Here is an 18,825-nt window from a genome sequence, read left to right on the forward strand (position 1 = left end):
GGATGGATTTCAAGCCATCCAATCACATTGCTCTGTGTCATTTTACATGCGTGGGAAAATTCCAAAGAACTTTCCCACGCTTGTAAAATGACAAAGAGCACTCTGATTGGCTTAAACCCACCAATCAGAGTGTTCTTAGCCTAATTGCAGGGCGGGGCAAGGCTTTATAAGCCTTCCCCCGCATTGCGGAGCTCAGTCTGCGCGGAGCCCTCCATGGGTGAAGATGGATTCTTTTTTTTGCGCTCGGGTTTTTTTTTTTTTTTTATTGCGTCGGTTATTATGGATTTTTATTTGGCCTTTTTTGGGGCTGAAGAAAGAAGATTTTAGAAGAAAGAAAACATCGAATGGTAAGTTGTTTTTATCTTATTTTTTTTCTTTACAGGTTTTTAGTTAAAGGGTCCCCACTCATTATTTTTAGGGTGAGGGGGGTAGGTAGGGAGATATTTTTTTTTGGGGGGGGGGGGAGAGGGTTAACTAGGGTCCCCACCCCCTTTGTATTTAGGGCCCCCACCCACCGCTCAGGGGTGGGGGCCAGGGAGGGACAATAGGTCCCCCCCTATTGATAATTTTAGGGCCCCCACCCACCGCTCAGGGGTGGGGGCCGGGGGGGACAATAGGTCCCCCCCATTGATAATTTTAGGGCCCCCACCCACCGCTCAGGGGTGGGGGCCGGGGGGGGCAGTAGGTCCCCCCCTATTGTGAATTTTAGGGCCCCCACCCACCGCTCAGGGGTGGGGGCCAGGGGGGGGACAGTAGGTCCCCCCCTTATTTTTTATTTTAGGGCCCCCACCCGCCGCACAGGGGTGGGGGCCGGGGGGGGGGCAGTAGGTCCCCCCCCTATTGTGAATTTTAGGGCCCCCACCCGCCGCACAGGGGTGTGGGCCGGGGGGGGACAGTAGGTCCCCCCCTATTGTGAATTTTAGGGCCCCCACCCACCGCTCAGGGGTGGGGGCCGGGGGGGGCAGTAGCCCCCCCCTTATTGTGAATTTTAGGGCCCCCACCCGCCGCACAGGGGTGGGGGCCGGGGGGGGACAGTAGGTCCCCTCCCTATTGTGAATTTTAGGGCCCCCACCCACCGCTCAGGGGTGGGGGCCGGGGGGGGACAGTAGGTCCCCCCCTTATTTTTTATTTTAGGGCCCCCACCCGCCGCACAGGGGTGGGGGCCGGGGGGGGGCAGTAGGTCCCCCCCTATTGTGAATTTTAGGGCCCCCACCCACCGCTCAGGAGTGGGGGCCGGGGGGGGACAGTAGGTCCCCCCCCTTATTGATAATTTTAGGGCCCCCACCCGCCGCTCAGGGGTGGGGGCCGGGGGGGGGACAGTAGGTTCCCCCTTATTGATATAGTTTTAGAAAGCGAGCTGAGCTGTCAGTCAGACAGCTCAGCTCGCGAACGCGCATTCCGCGCACATGCGCGGTAAAGCGCTCAGGTTCTTCATAGGGCGGCTGTCAATGCCGCTCTATGAAGAACGCGATTGGTGCAGCGCGAAGCCGCGCATGCGCACCACATCGCCCTGACGCTTCTCTCAGAGAAGCGTCCTATTGGGCCCCGCGATTTCGTCATTTTGACGAAAAAGGGGGCGCGGCCTGGCTGGGAGCTCGGCGCTGGAACCGAGGTAAGTTTTTAATATAAAAACACCTCGAATTTTTTTTTAATTAAATGTAAGTTCATATAAAAGCAAGAAGGAAGGCTGGGGGACCTGTCTTTCTTGCTTTTATATGTAGACTATAGAGTCCCTTTAAATATAGATGTAGATATTAGCCATTGGGGTTCCTCACTGACAGATGTTTCAATTAATAATCATTCGCTAAATCTATTAGAGACTCATTTCAAGGTCCTAAACAGATGGTACTTAGTACCAGAAAAATTAAATAAAATGTACCCCTCAATAAGTCACCTATGTTGGAGATGTGGTATAGCTACAGGAACTTTTAAACATATTTGGTGGGAGTGCAGCAAATTGAATAATCTGTGGTACAATATGCAAAAGTTTGTGTCTCTAAATTTGAACCTCAAATTGATGCTCTCTCCAGAAGTCGTCCTATATTGTTTCTGTATTTGACAGTTTCATGCAGTACTCTGCCATTTTCAATGAATGTATCTAATGTTGAGGCTATTGTGTGCTTTTAAAGTAAACTAGTATATTGAGTTCCATTGATATTTTCTCTTTGTACCTCGCAAGTACTATCCATCGATACAACCATCCATCCACTTGCCCATCCATTATTATCTTTAAGAATGTAGTCAATGAATACCTATTAATCATACCCATCAGTTTTGGTCACCAGAGGCTATCTTAATTATTGACACTGTGATTTTGGCTATTTGTATTGTGTTTGCTGGTTATATGAGTATTTAAGTCTGCAACAAACTTTAGCAAAAATGACACTTTAAAGGGACATTCTGTCACCATAACAACTTAATCTAAATTAAGTTGTTATGGTGCCAGTAGGCCCATGGACACACTCTTACCTTAGGGGGTTAAACCGTTCTCGAGCTGCATTCTGCTCTTTTTGTAACTGAGATTCATAAGCCCGATATCGCTTGAAGGATCTGCTGATCGGCGCTCTTGGCACCATAACAACTTCAGTGTTCCATTAAGCACATTTTCACAAACTGACTATGTTTATCACGACTATTACAAAACTAGTTTACATGCTTGCAAATCAGTAAGAGTATGATATTTTTCTTCTGTCGTTATATCTCCTTCAGTGGCAGCTGATGTTGGCAGCCAAACTGCCAACTGCAGCCAAAATAACTAGATGTATTCGTTCAGATCAGATTTTTTCGAGATAGTAGTATATTGTTTTTTGTTCCGTTTTAGGGGGTTTAGCTCAGATTTTGTAGCAAAATTTAGCTTTAAACTTGCATTTCCTTGTGAATTCCCATTAGTTCATAGTTTAGTGAATAGGTCTGCAGATGGTAAAGCTAGCCTAAATGCAATCAGCAGTGAAAGATTTGGTACAAAAAGCTTTAATTGGAAGTGAATAATGTATAAATGGCTACAACTCTCTCTTGTATTAAACACATTGAACAATGTATCAGCATGAACATGTATGTACAAAAGTGTACCCCAAAATTCACAGATTTTACTATTAACATGACGTAAAGTCGGGGGCGGAGCCAAGCTGTTGAGCTGAACGGCCGCACGAGCGACGAGCTCCGGGGTAAAACACCTGAAACCCGGCGATAATCGGCCACTACGACCGCAAAACGGCAACCAAAACACCCCTAACGACCATGGGCAGGAAGTCCAAGAAACTGAAGCCCGAAAAACCCAAACCGGGCGCCAGCATAGGCGATTTGTTCCGCCAAGCTTACGGAACGCATGGTCCCAAGATGGCCGCCGCCATGGGGGATTTTTATGACTCCGAGGAGCTATCCCCAGATGAAGAGGGAGAGGGGCTAATTCAGCCGAGGTCAATCCCACAGAGGTCAACAACCAATGACCCGGTGACGGCCTCCATGCTGGAGACCATGTTGGGGGCCTTGCAGAAAACTATACAGGCGGATGTGGCCTTACTCCGCACGGACATTACAGGCCTGGTAGGCCGCATAGGCGTGGTGGAGTCCAACACGGAACAACTGACCCAAACGGTGGCCCGACTTCAATTAGAAGTGCAGGCACTTACCAAGCATCGAACGGCAACAGAACTCCGATTTGCCGCATTAGAGGATTCAAGGCGCCGCAACCATCTGAAAATCCGGGGAATCCCGGAGAATGTACCCACATCTGAGCTCCCACACCTCCTTCGGAGGCTCATGGCTCACCTCCTCGAGCCCAAACAGGCGAGGAACATCACACTCGAGGGGTGCTTCAGAATCCCGAAACCCAACCGAGCACCAGAAAAGGCCTCTAGAGACCTGATTGTCCGTTTCCGCTCTGGGTCCGACAAAGCTCTGGTACAAGCTGCACTAAAGGGGATTACCCCACTTACCTTCGAAAACATGACCCTCTCGTTCTTCTCGGACCTCACCGGGGAGACACTTCACTGGCGCAAAACGATGCAACCCCTCACGGCACTGCTCCGTAGCCACAATGTGGAATATACCTGGAGGTCCCCGCGTACGCTGCGAGTCAAGCACGGAGAAGTGATACACTCCATCTCAGACATCTCTGAGGCACCTGCACTCCTCACTAAACTCTCCATATCGGAGGACTTGCTGCAGTTACCTGGCACCCAAACCACCTTGCCGCCAACCCAACGCTGGAATCCGAAGACCATAGCGCCATTCCACCCAAAAGGGAAAGAACCCACAACCTCGGCCGCAACGGAGACCTGAGGACTGTTCCTGCTGTAGTGGATTCACTACATCACATATTTGTGGACTGTCAGTTACCCTGTTGTGATTTGCCACCTTACCCCCCCCCCCCCACTAGAGCAATACCACCCTTTACTAATTTTTCATGCCACGACCCCTACAGGGGCGCTTACCCCCCTTCCCCCCCCCACCTCCCCTGACACCGACAAACGAACCTAGCAAATCTAGAAGTCTGGAGGTGTAATCTTAGTACCTAGGTGTACCTGCTACTGGGACCACAATTTTGTGGCCATCTTATGGTACACCCACACCTAATGAGCAGGAGAAATGCTAGATTAGTAAATCGAATTTATTGAGTTGCTAACCCATTACAGTTAGTTTTTCCTAAGTAGTCCACCGATTGTTAACCTGAAATAGAGAGACACCTGTGTACGTTCCTTTGACTCATAAACCAACAAAAATGTGCATAAGTCTCACAAGCCGAAGTTTTAATTTCCTTTTTTTTTGTCTCTTTCTTTGCTATCTGTTGATATGTAACTTGAGGCTCTGCGAGCCGTCTGACCCTTGTTGCACGCAAAAATAAAGAATTAAAAAAAAAAAAAAACATGACGTAAAGTCATGATTTTATTGACGGCACGGAGGCACTCTTTCTTTATTTTCCCTCAGCAGCAAATAATTTTTTTTTCAAAACATAACCAGTAGTAACAGTAAACAGTCTGAGATAAGTATCTTCTTAGCAACAGGAAAAGCCAATCGGATTCCTCTCTCCAGCATAATAGGCTCTGTCAACCAATCTAATTCCTCTTTATTTGTGATCCCGAAGCATTATAATCATCCAACCAAAAAAAGGGACCGTGTAACAAGGGTATCCCCAACGATCTGAAGTAGGTTAGGCTGTAAGACAAGGAGAAATATGGTAATTTCCTAGTACCAAACTGGGTGTACGCATAAATCATAATTGTCATAATACCATTTTAATTCTCCTAAGCCATAGTGGTTAAGTGAAGTATTGACAAGCGTAACCTGTAGAAATTCCATGACTACTAGGACTTACCGTGAAATCAACGTACCCATATTCCATCCTTCCACGGGATGGGCGGGAGGGATAATACTCGCCTCCGTGTCGTTAATAAAATCATGACTTTATGATTTATGAGCGTTGCGGTGTTCTGTGAAACTAGCTCATCCTGTATAGGAGCCTCGGTTCTGTCTAAATGAACTCCTTGCTCTTCCGGCCCCACCATAAACCTTGGGGTGAAACACCTTGCACATGTTTGATTGCGCTTTGTCTAGGGCAGTAAATGTGTGTACGAAGGAGCCTAACTCCTTGAGCGCCCGGCTCATTCAGAGCCATATTAACCAGCTTTGGTTCTATTTTTAATAATATTGCCTTGCGGCACTCTGTGGCCATCGCCGTGTTGGCATTGCCAATCAAGCAGATAACCCGTTGGATCCATCCATTTATAGCGGCACGATCTAGCTCTTGGTCGTCTTGGACCACTTCAAATATCTTGGTTGCTGGGCCCAAGATGTCTAAGACTTTATCCTGGCAGTTGCGTAGGGAAAAGTCTAAGCCTTTATTAGGCTTCCAGCCTGTCTTTCCCAAGAACTGGGTAATTTTTGGGTCAACTGCAGGTGTTCTGCAAGCATCATCTGGGACCGTGGGGCGTGGGCATTCTGCCCGTAGTTTATTCCGTGTTGCCTTATCTAAAGGCTTGCGTACTCTTGACGCTATATACTTGGCCACATGTGGACCACTCCGCCGACTGTTGGTGGCGTAGTAAATCAGGGTCAAATAGGGGTTCCCCATGGTGGTCCAAAATCTTATCCGTGTCCCCTTGGGCCTTATGCTCCACAATATGTATATCTGACTGAAGCGGATTACAGTCTCGAGATGGGTCGTGTTCCTCGACCGGGCTATCTGATTCGGGATCCGATGGATCTTCCGAATCCATATAAGCCTCCTCCTCAATATCGCTGAGATCCGACTCAGAATCTACTTGGGCTTTTGCTCTTTTCCATAATCTAGCCAATTTTGCCCGGCTAGTGGCTCTTTTGCGCGGTGGCATAGTAGTCGCGCTATCTGTGACAGGTGTATGGCTGTCCATCTGTGACATTGAGGAATGTTTTACCTTTGCCAAGGCCTTGCGGCCAGCCTGAGGTTGCAAAGGGGTCGTGACAGGCAAAACCTGGGCAAGAGTCGGTTGAGCTGTGTAGCGGACTGGACCCTGCACCAGAGTCTGCCCCAGTTTCCTGGAGGGGACTGCTTGCTCACCTCCTGCCCAGTGAGTATGGCCCCTGGGAGATATTGCCCTTTAAGGGACTGAGTTGGGGCTTATGGACTGCTATTATACTGTGCTGACCCTTTAAGAACTGTATTTGGGCATAATGGATTGTATAATACTGTTCCTAGCCCTTTAAATACTTTGGGGGAAAGATTGGTACTTTTTATATGGCACTTTGGACACAGTCGAAGCAGTCGAAGCAGTCGAAGCTGTCGACGCTGTCGAAGTTGCCGAAGTGCAGAAGTTACTGAAGTTGTCGAAGTCGTCAAGATGGGTAGAAAGTATGTTTTAACTGTATGTATAATTGAGTTTCCTCTCAGGATAAGGGGAGGGAACATGTGGGATGCAACTGATGTGTGAATGGTTGTTTTATACCTCCCTGTGGGCGGACCTGTATTTGTAACAACTGCAATAAAAACCAGGCTGGGTGTGCCAGCACCAGAGTTCCTGTTTAACCCTCAAAGTGAAGTGTCGTCTCATTATTGGGGGAGGATTTATTGTATGCTGTTCCAGTTTGACTGCTAGGATTGAAAACCTATACGTATGGTTCCTATTCAACTGTCTACAGCCTTTTTATGCTTCTTCGGTTTGGTGATTGTGGTGTCTGCCAGAGTGCTTGGAGTCCTCAGGAAACGCTAGGAGCATCCTTTAACGGAGGTACCCAGTCGGGGTGCCAGGCGATCCGTTACAAGCTGATTTTTCTGCCTGAATCAGGGCATGTGCAAATGTCTGTGATATCGAGTCAGACATTAGTCCCATGGCCGACATAAGGGCTTTAGTCATAGCTTGTGACATAGTGTTATCTATCAGGGTCTGCATATCAGCAGAGGTATCAAGCTCAGCGGGGGAACCCGCTCCATTATCAGACACACCTGAAGGTGCCTTAAAACCACCTTGGTTGGGGTTATTAGACCCAGAGGGTGTGGGAGCATCTTTGTCAGAAGGCATAATAATTATGCTACTGACTGACAGGATTATTTCTTAGTAATAAGAGAACAAAACCTGTGGGGAATAAAACCTGTGGAGGAGGGTTGAGTAACCCAAAGGAGGGAATCTAAGTATAGAGCAAATTTTATGAATATTATTATTAATATTATTATTATTATTATTACTCACAGATAATCAATGATACAGAAGAAACAGAGAGCCGTCCGGCCACCACTAGCACTAACCCCCAACTCCGAGTTCCGGTCTGTGGGGGGCAGTGCTAGCTTCAGGACGCAGGAAAGGCAATAAAATGGCCGCCGCAAGCGGTAAAAGTCCCGAAAGGGAAGTTAGCAGAAGCGTTCGTGTAGACGAACACCTTTCTAGGGTTACCAATGCGTTCGCAGAATTATCCAACTAAACTGCCGAATGAGTGGTTCGTGAAAATGAAGGCAAGGTTCCAAGTGCGTTTGCGTCAAACACCCGAATGAGGGTATCTAAGCGTAAGAAAAATCAGGCGAATTGGTGCACTGAGGAAAGCGCACGTGCTCGACCTCAGCAAGATGGCGGTCGGACGGATAACGGGTAGGAAGAAGGCGCAAAGTGACAGGTATCAGTGGTTCCTGCAGACGCCCCTGAGCTCAGTTAATCGTACTGGTCTCAGGGGGTCAAAGGAAACAAGAATGGAACAAAAAAATCAAATATAATAGTACGAAGTATATATAAATAAACTGTTAAAACAGGCAGATATGTTAACAAATAATTAAATAGGAAATAATATTCCCACTAATAGTTAACTAAACTCAGATAATATTAATAGTATTAAATAACACTGAAAACTGAAAATCACAGTAATATAACATGTAAAAAACAATCCCACAGTTAAGAAACCATGGAACCTGATGTTACTTAACTGAGGGAGCAGCAAAGAAAGAGGAATTAGATTGGTTGACAGAGAATATTATGCTGGAGAGCGGAATCCGATTGGCTGTTCCTGTTGCTAAGAAGATACTCATCTCAGACTGTTTACTGCTACTATTGGTTATGTTTTGAAAAAAAAATTATTTGCTGTTGAGGGAAAATAAAGAAAGATTGCAGCATAATAGGAGCCTCCGTGTCTTAATGAAATCACAAATTAATGTGAAACACCAGTATCAACTGTGAAAACATCCTGGCTGAAGGACAGAAGGAGGTAGCTGTTTCAGGAAATATCTTTGATTAGATTAAAAGAGAAAGAGGTTCCAGAGGAAGCAGGGAAAAACCACACTAATGAACACAGGAGTTCAGGAGAGCCACAACATAGAAACAGATGACATTATATGCACAATACAAAAAGGTGGGGGAGTACGAAACGGACAGAAGAAACTAAATAATGGCACACAGGGAAAAGGTACACATAATGGGCACAGGGTGAAATAAAATAGCATTTGAGGAAGGGGGAATGAAATGGTTGCTGGGTGCAAATAAAAGAAACATTGTAAAGGTACAATACAAGATAGCTGCAAAAAGCAAAAAAAAAATGACATAGAGAAAATGAGGAAATGGTAAATATCTGGGTCAAAGATAAGGTACACAGGAACTATGTGAGTCAAACAAAAGGCACGCAGAAACCACAGCCGTCCATGATTTGTACAGAATACTGGGTTAAGCCTCAAAGGTGTGGAGGGGAAAGTAAAACTGAGGCAAAAGAGTAACCAGAAGAGGAATAGAGGAGGGAAGTTAATACAAATAAAAATATAAAATATTACTGGATTGCCTGTATACACAAAGCAACTATGATCTAACCTGTAAAATTGCATACTAATAATCATTTTATATTTTAGTGTAATTTTAAGTGGTGCATTGATAGATGAAGTATTGTCCTACCTAATAAGTGATATTATTATATTATCAGAATAAGTGTGATGTCTACTAAATGAAACACTTATGATTTTCATTTTCCTGTGCCTATTTATTGTTTTCACTGAAAACATAGTTATAACAGTATGCATTAAAGATCTGTCATATGATGTGTGCACTCTTGTAAGTCTCAAAACCCTAGTTTTTTAAGTGTCACTTGGTGTTACCTCAATAATGTTAAACACACGTTTCCCAATGTAGACGTTCGTTTTCAGGCTACAACTACTGATGCACAAGTTGCCTTTTAATTGTTGTTCATGAAGATGCAACAGTAGATCCATTAGCTGGCAGCTTATCCATGTACAATTTAGATTTCCTAACAGCAAATGTATAAGGCATACACAATAATAAAAAAAAAAACACAAACAACTTTTTTTTCCCAACATGTGATAGTGTGGTGGTGATGGTAAGAGTAAGAGTATTTTTTTTTTTTATTAAGACAAATAGATTATAAAAAAAAAAGAAGAATACGAGCAGGGCAAAAAGAGTTTCTGATTGACAATAGAGTGATAGCTGCATAGTGACTAATATTACTAGGAATTTCCCAACGATGACGTCAGTGTTCTAGTTGACAACAAAGAAGTGCCAAAATAAGTCACCATTTATTGAATATTTTTTTTTTTATGGGGTTCCAAGTTTAACACCCTTTTCTCTATATCATATGTGGTGGGTGGGTGGTTAGTAATCAATGTCAAGAAGGAACTTGATGAATTACCTCTACCTCTTCATTCATGGGGTTGTAGGTTAAAGTTTTAAAATGTAGGTTGAAGTTTAATATGTTCCTCAAGACCCTAGCTCAAAGATCACAGGGCCAAGGAATACCTAAGTCCCCTAACCCTAATACCAATAGTACCAGATGCCTTCTGAGAATTCTGTGAACCATCTAGCACTATTAAAATAACCTACCAACCAGAAAGGACATTGTGATTCCAGCTTCCGGTGGCTACAAGGCCCTGACCACCAAACCCGATTTTAAACTAAGCTTTAGGACCATGTGTTGAAAATTCTGTTTTCCAAAAAACTGTATCAATAAAAATGTATTTCGTTAAACCAAAAACAAAAGTGATCTATGTGATCCCTCCACTGGTGAACAAAATGAAAAACCACAAAGAGGCTAACAAATAATCTATGTAATCCCATTTCTGGTGTTTCATCATTTGCAGGAGTGTAACCTCCACTAACATATATTTTAATTAGTCCATTTATAATTTGCAGGAGTATTAGCTGTACTAGTAACCTTATCTATATTTATTGTATGTAGTGTTTTTAAATACACATGTGCTTGAAAAATTTTACTAACAGGATTATTTACTAAAGTAAAAATTGCTGGGAATTCAAAGTGAATTTCAAAATTTAGGCCAAAATAGCTGAATTTGAAAACCTCTCCATATTAATTATGTTTCCAGTCCATCTATGTTGGCTTTAAATTTGAAATTTACTTTGAATTCATAGTAATTCTCGCTTGAGTAAATAACCCTGTAAATGTATAACAATTTGATTTTAAAAATGAGCTTGAAACCTAATCAGGACAATGTACAGGAGATGCTTTAAAAAGATAAAATGATAGAGTACAAATGATAGTTAATTACAGTGTTAATTTAAATCGGTGTATTTTACAGGCTGCCCCAGGTGTACCACGAAGAATGTTCAGAAAAGTACAGAATCTGATTTCTGCATATCAAAAACCAGATCAGGGGATTGCCACTCCCCTCCAGTACCCAGTAGAAAGGAATACACCAAACATATCACAAGGTAATGCAAACCCTGAGGTTTGTTGTAGATTATCTACAGGGTGGACTGCTCAGAGTTTATGAGTTAGCTTGAACTTTGTTGTTTTGCTTTCTCCAAGTTAAAGGGTAATACAGACATGAACCCTTGAACACGGTGCCTATAGGGGTATCAGCTATTCCTCACTGACCAGGTCTAACAAGGATGAAACAATTGTCTGGGGTTTCTGTTTCTCTCATGTAAAGAGAGGCGGCCTGCATTCAGATCTGGACCACCCTTTTTGGTGGGTTCAGTCTGATATCCACATCCTAGTTCTTTTTGTAATCGCACAATATGAGCTAAAACCAGCTTGAGACCTGAGCAGGGACCCACCGAAGGGCAGGCCATTTGAGCTGTTGTCCGTTCTCAGTACTCTCTTGCACCTTGTTTTTTAACTTGTAATATTGTACATATTGAACATACATTACCTGAATGAAATCTCTAAACTCTGGGACATTGGTTAAGATGTTATAAATAATTCACAATTATGCATCTATGCTATTTACCATAATATAAAATGAATACTGTACAGGAAAAATACAAAATTAAACCAAATGAAACAACATACAATGGAAATTGAAATGTAATAAAAATATGAAGTACAATTATTACACAATTAATATGAAGAATCCAAATTACTAAATACCATAAATGGAACATTAGCTGAAAAGTAGCATATGAGCTAATGTAATGTTGATGACTAGATAAATGCTGCCCTCTATTGGAAATCAAAGGATGCTCCACTGGCTTATACATGCAGCTACAGTTTTTATTTTATTAAACTATATATTTAGAATGCCAGAACCCATGTTATCATTTTCATCTCAGTGCCTATGTAGTACATTTCTATTCAATTTATATCTATATTTTTGGTTTTCCTACAGGCTCATTATTATTATTTATTACTATTACTAGCATTTATATAGCACCAACATATTCTGCAGTGCTTTAAAATAAAGAAAGGAGATATTTGACAAGATCTAACTGACATACAAAAATTAATAGCGATAAGAGTGGAAGCAAGCCCTGTTCAACTAAACACACAATCAAAAGTTACATAGTAACCTATATCACCCCAAAGCAGACATTTTGCTGACCTGGCCAAATTGGTGCCCTCTTGTCCTGCAGATTCTCCTAAAAGCAAACTGTGCTTTATGGGCCACTTGGTCCCTATTCTCCCTTTTGAAGAAAGTCTCAACCTGATTTTATCTCTTACCTCTAACCCCACACAAAAGAGGTAGGAAGAAGGGGCAAAATGTCAGGTGTTTTTACCTAAGTTGTTTAGTTTTTTTGGAAGGAGAAAACACTTTGTTTTAATTTTTTTTTATCCCCTTAAGGATGGTGGGCGTTCTATGCCGTCCTTTTTAGGTGGACCTAAATGCCGGCTAGCGGCATAGAACGTCTCCGCCGTCATTTGTACTTTCTCGTGTCCCCGCCATCCGGGGGTCGGCGGTTACGATCCTGGGGTCTGCCTTGTGGAGTCCTCGCAAACACATGGCCGGAATAGCTGGCTTATGCAGTGCCTGCAGGGGGACTGCCTGAGCTCTCAGGCTGCCACCCTCATGCCTGAAAAAGTTAGTAAAAGTTATTAAACAGTTTTTAAATTAAATAAAAAGTACTTAGATCATATATATTTTGATCATATAGATCATATAGATTTCGCTGTACAAAAATATTTTTGCGTTTAGAAACAGTAAAACATTTCACAACGATGATATCATCAGTAAAAATGCAGTTTTTTGCATTTTTCACACACAAATGGTACTTTCACTGATGATATAATTGTTGTGATACATTTTACTATTTTGAAACACTAATATTTGTGTTCGGCGAAGTCTCCCGAGTATAACAGTACCCCCCATGTACAGGTTTTATGGTGTTTTCAAAAGTTACTGAGTCAAATATAAGGCTTGAATTTCCTTTTTTTCACATTGAAATTTGTCAGACTGGTTGTGTTGCCTTTGAGACCGTATGGTAGCCCAGGAATGAAAATTACCCCCATGATGGCATACCATTTGCAAAAGTAGACCACCCAAGGTGTTACAAATGGGGTATGTCCAGTCTTTTCTAGTAGCCACTTAGTCACAGACACTGGCCAATATTAGAGTTCAATTTGGGTTTTTGCATTTTTCACACACAAACAAATATAAAGGCTAACTTTGGCCAGTATTTGTGATTAAGTGGCTACTAGAAAAGACTGTACATACCCCATTTGTAATACCTTGGGTTGTCTACTTTTGCAAATTGGCGTAATTTTCCTCCTGGGCTACCATACGGTCTCAAAGGCAACACAACCAGTCTGACCAGTTTCAATGTGTATAAACTGAACCATGTAATGTGCTATATTTGACCCTGTAACACCATAACACCTGTATATTGGGGGTACTGTTTTACCCGTGAGACATCGCTGAATACAAATATGTGTACTTTATTGCAGTAACAGCTAACAGTATTCTGACATTCACAGTTAAAATGCCATGCAGAACTGAAACAAAAATCTTTTTTTTTATATTTTATTCATTTAAATTATGTTAATATACAAATATTTTATGTGACATGAAAGCCCTGTTTCTCTTGAACAAAATTATATATGATAAGTGTGGGTGCACATAATAAGAAAGAGGTGAGTTATGCCTGAACAGACATATAGCGCAAATTCAAGGTTTTGTTTACGTTTTGTTTTGATCACAACTTGTAGTCCTTAAGGTGTTAAATCCCCATCTGCCATGCAGAAGAACTCAAATTAGCCCTGGTAGGAAAGTTACTGTCTTGGCATCATCAAATTCAGTGCTAGCCATTAAAGGTCTACTCATGTCCATTCTTTTATGATATGAGTTGGCTGTATTTGGTGCTGAAGGAAAGTCAAAGATAATTGATGCCTGAGACGGACCACCTGGCACCCCGACCGGTTACCTCCATTAATCGCTGCTTCCTAGTACTTGGAACACAATAACCACCGTAAACTCCACAAACTGCTGCAGCTTGGTTGGGGTCTCGCTGTCCTCCACCCACCCTGTACCCAAGACCAGGATCCAGCTTCCAGTGGGTAGACCTCTCTTAGTCCAGAGAGAGAATCAGGCTGCTCTTATAAGAGCAAGTGTTGTGATCCAAGGGAGTATAGTGATTATAGAAATCCCCAGAGTGTGAATATAGCTATTCAATCCCCCAAACATGAGCCTGGACTTCATGAAGGGTTAAATGAATTTTGTTTAATGGTAACCACAACTGGCCATTTATGACAGTCCCCATGCAAGGGGCACTCCCCCCTGGACCTGAGAGTAAACCAGAGTAGAAACAAATACACAATCAAATTGGCTCTCAGGTACAGGACACTCCTATACAAAATAGGTAAATCACTCCCCTATGCCTGGCAGATAACTGAGTCCAGCACTATACTAAACTCAATTATCTCCAAACACAAAAAACACACATTTATACAAACCCCCCAAAATGCCTTAAAACACACAAACTCCCCACAAATTGCATCCCCTATCCCAGATAGCCCTGATCTGGGTGACCAACATATCCAAAAATCACCCAGATCAGTTCAAGGATTCAGGAATTTCCTGGAAGTCAAAGTTTTGGCCGACCGCACGCATGGTCTCATGCCCAAAACAGTTCCACAGAATCGTGACTAAGTGCCACTGGGGACCGACCGGCAACCGTGAAGTCTTCCTGACAAAAACAGTTTCATAGAATCGCGGCTAAGTGCCGCTGGGGGACCGATCGGGAACCTCAAAGTTTTCATGCCGAAAATAGTTCTAGGGCATTCGTGGCTAAGCAGGCCCCTCCAAGAACACGTGACAAGGCTCAGTTTGTCACAGTGCTAAATTTACTGTTGCATTGATTTGCAAAATTAAAAAGAAAAAGTTATGTTTTGTCTGTTGCAAGCTCATTGTGGATCTTGACTAAATAAATAAAACCTGACGGATTTTGCGTCCTTCATGCTAACATTTTCAAATGTTTTCCCTTATTCTGGGGAGATGGAGCAGATACAAAACTGGGAGAACCAGCAAGTTGGTGGAGCACTTCAGGCAAGACAAAAAACAAACAAACATACTGGGAAATATTAAGCAAACATTGCTGACATACCGTATATACTCCAGTATAAGCCGAGTTTTTCAGCATTTTTTTTATGCTGAAAAAGCCCCCCTCGGCTTATACTCGTGTGAGGGTCTTTATTATGGCAACTTTCATTCAGACCAGGACCGCCGGCTCATAACAAGCACGGCGGATCGGGAGGGGGGTAGGGGGGGTCCCGCGGCCTCGAGATTTACACAGGGGAGCTGAAGGCAGCTGCTGGGAGCTGAAGGGAGCTGCTGGGAAGGTAATTAAGAGCTGCTGCGGTCCCCCACTGCACAGCCCATGCCACCGGACCACCAGGGATTGACATATCACTCAGATGTCACAATTATGACACCTCGTTTGTTTCTGTACTTTTGTATTATTTAAAACCTTATTGAATTGTCTTGGTAAATGCAAATTACTGTTTTGTTTTTTCCCCACTTGTTTTAAAATACAATATACAGAGAGATAGCTGCACTATAACTATTATTATTATGCACAGTTTGTTTATCCCCTTTACTGTAAAATAAAGAAACCAAGCAATATTTCCCACTATTATTATTACTATTCTACTAATTACCCTAGAAACCTACTCCCAGCCACTGGTTTACACCAGTAAAATAAGTGCAGAGCCTGCACAGCAAACTCTAGACTAACTACTGTTAATACTTAATTTTATTTTATTTCTTTATCACCGTTTTGATACACCTATATCTATTGTGATACACTACTGAGTATTGATTTTCTATTTGTTTTCCCTAAGTGGGATTAATAAAAATTTGTTATTTTTTCATATATTTCTTGTTAGTTCTATACAGGCACACTTTTGCCATTATACTATGAACTAGCGTCTCTTTGGGGTATAGGGACTTGTAGGGGGAGGAGTTTTTCTTCTATCCCTATCCAGTCTCTTTCTCTTTTTCATATCTATTCTATAGGGTTATGCCCTGATACCCTGCAACCGAACAAACTCCAGTGGAAGGTCTTCTGACCCTACACTGGGTGTTGAGTCTCTGTTGATACTATTCTACTAAGTTTCCATTTATCTGTTGTTCAGTTAAATTCACGTCAGTTTTCTCAGTTCTCCTTTTCATTGCTGCACTGCCAAGTTCACTAGGTTCTTTGTTATAATATTTAGAATAGTTTACATAGCCTTTGCCAACACACTCTGCTTTATATACACACACACTGCATTCATTACATACACACACTGCATTCACACAAACACACACATTCTGCATTCATTATATACACACACACTCTGCATTATATACACAAACTACACAAACACACACACTCTGCATTCATTATATACACACACACACACTACACAAACACACACACACACACACACACACACACACTGTGTTCATTATATACACACACTGTAAATAAATATTCAAAAACATTTAACCTACTGATGCCTCAATTAATGTAATTTTATTGGTATCTATTTTTATTTTTGAAATTTACCAGTAGCTGCTGCATTTCCCACCCTAGTCTTATACTCGAGTCAATACGTTTTCCCAGTTTTTTGTAGTAAAATTAGGTGCCTCGGCTTATACCCGGGTCGGCTTATACTCGAATATATACGGTAATAGTTGCTTAGTTCAGGAAATTGCTAAGGAGTCTAGTTACTAATCAGTGGATTGTTTTGAGTTTTTTTCAGTCTAACAATTAAACGTTTATTGTCAAACACAACTCACTCTTTAGTGAATTGACCAAAATGGATCAAGACAGCAAAGTGGCACCACCTTATGCGATACACTAGCACAGGCATAGGCAATCTTTGGCACTCTAGATATTTTGGACTACACCTCCCATGATGCTTTGCCAGCATTATGGGTGTAAGAACAGTATTGGGGGATGTAGTCCACAACATCTAAAGTTCCGAAGGTTGCCTATCCCTGGCTAGTGTATATGTGTTATTTTGTTAAACAATAAAGTTATGCATTTGCTACTTCCTTTTTGTGGTATCATTTTTATTGATGTACTATTTGGAGAATGCCGTGACTGAAATATACTGTGTCCTGGGATATTACACTGTATGTGTGTGAACATTAAACATCTGATAAACAGATTCTGAAATTGTTCTTTTTATCATAGGATAACTGACTGGCAAGAATTAATATCTTGATTAATCAAAGAAGATGTTCATTGAAGTTCTTCTCTTTCCCCAAATTTCCATGAAAACGTTATTCTGCATGAAAATCTAATAACACAAGTTTTAAAGTTAAAACAGATTATATAATTTTTAGTGTATTTATGAGTAAGATCAGTTGTGAACTTACATTTCTCCTATATGACAATTGGCACAACATGTTTCTGCTTTGTAAATATTTCAGAGCTTTCTTTAAAATGTTAAATATTACTGTGAATTATTTGCTGCTCTGTTATCTGTCTGTACTACATCATCCATAGCTGTAAGAAAACCGAACAGGCTTTCCCATAACTAGCTCTTTAGTTGCTATTTAACAAGAAAGTTCATGATCTTTAAGAATCCATTGGCTGACTGTGGCTGAGGATGCTTAAGGCTCATCAAAACTGTACCTTAACAGCAGCAGAAAAGCTAGTTTTGTGTATATATATATATATATGACTTTTAAAGGGACTTTTAAAAGGACTTTTAGGTTGGAGCTAACCAATTATAGAGATAATGTGTTTGATAAAACGTATGCAATATACAAAACAGACTAAAAATTAAAAATTAAATATTCACTTTGAGTTTCTGTATTTTTTGCAAAGGTTGGAAGTGAGACCGAAGGGTGATCTGAAAAACCTAAGATAATTTCATGTAATAGTAATAATATTGATCAAATAACACAGAACTCATTTAATTTAATCTGCACATTGCACCAAACACGTCTGGACGAGATGAGTGCAACAATAAGATCGCACTTATTTTTGACAATTTAATTTTCATTTACAAATATCTTTGTGGATATAGTTTTGTTAGGTGTCTACTTTTCTGTCCAATAGTCATACTGAAAAGTAGACACCTTTTCAGTATTACCATTTGGCCTAACATGCCCTCTCTGTACAGTGGTACATGACATCAGGAATCACAGGAATGTTTTCTTAGGGTTTTCACTCTGTTAGAAGCTTTTCAGAAGTGGTCTCGTAAACCCCGTTCTGAGCAGAACTGAAGCTGTGCACTAAACTTTCATATCTTTTAGCCACACTCCCACACAGTGTGAACATAAACAGTCAGTTTGACAGATGTATAGGTGTGAATTATCTCATGTGTAGGCTAGGGATTGACACATCTATAATCTGCAAAAAAAGTTATACAGCTAGTACCTGATCTGCACCTTAACCCTGGGAGTGCTGGAATAGACATTTTTTTAACCGTTTAGACTCCATAGAACAGAATGGGAGGCTCCTGATTGGTCAAGCTACAAATTAGTAAGGGCAGAGATCAAAGTTAAGTTTTCTTGGGATTTCTTGTTAATACAGAAATTTAAAATGTGAATGTGTTTTCATCTTTTAATAGTTCGGTATTGGATGTTTGCATATCTTCAAATGCATTATCTATAAATTGCATAAAAAATAGGCCAGTACCACTGCGGTGCCACTTTAATTGAAGGACAACGTTGCTGCCTAATATGCCTAAAAAATCAGGTTG

At 41.7% G+C, this 18,825-nt stretch overlaps 1 protein-coding gene across 2 annotated transcripts in view; it reads left to right on the plus strand.

The window, feature by feature from the left end:
- SH2D1A (SH2 domain containing 1A) overlaps window positions 1–17,864 on the plus strand; it is a 65,686-nt gene extending 47,822 nt beyond the window's left edge. For both annotated transcript variants that reach the window (XM_063432112.1, XM_063432111.1), the window contains exons 4-5: window positions 10,988–11,120; window positions 17,307–17,864. In XM_063432112.1, coding sequence (XP_063288182.1) covers window positions 10,988–11,120; window positions 17,307–17,311 — 138 coding nt within the window. In that variant the 3' untranslated portion in view covers window positions 17,312–17,864. The remainder of the gene's footprint in view (window positions 1–10,987; window positions 11,121–17,306) is intronic.
- Window positions 17,865–18,825: the final 961 nt, after the last annotated feature.

The sequence above is a fragment of the Pelobates fuscus genome, chromosome 9 (assembly GCF_036172605.1).
Source record: "Pelobates fuscus isolate aPelFus1 chromosome 9, aPelFus1.pri, whole genome shotgun sequence".
In the NCBI taxonomy this organism is placed as follows: Eukaryota; Metazoa; Chordata; class Amphibia; order Anura; family Pelobatidae; genus Pelobates; species Pelobates fuscus.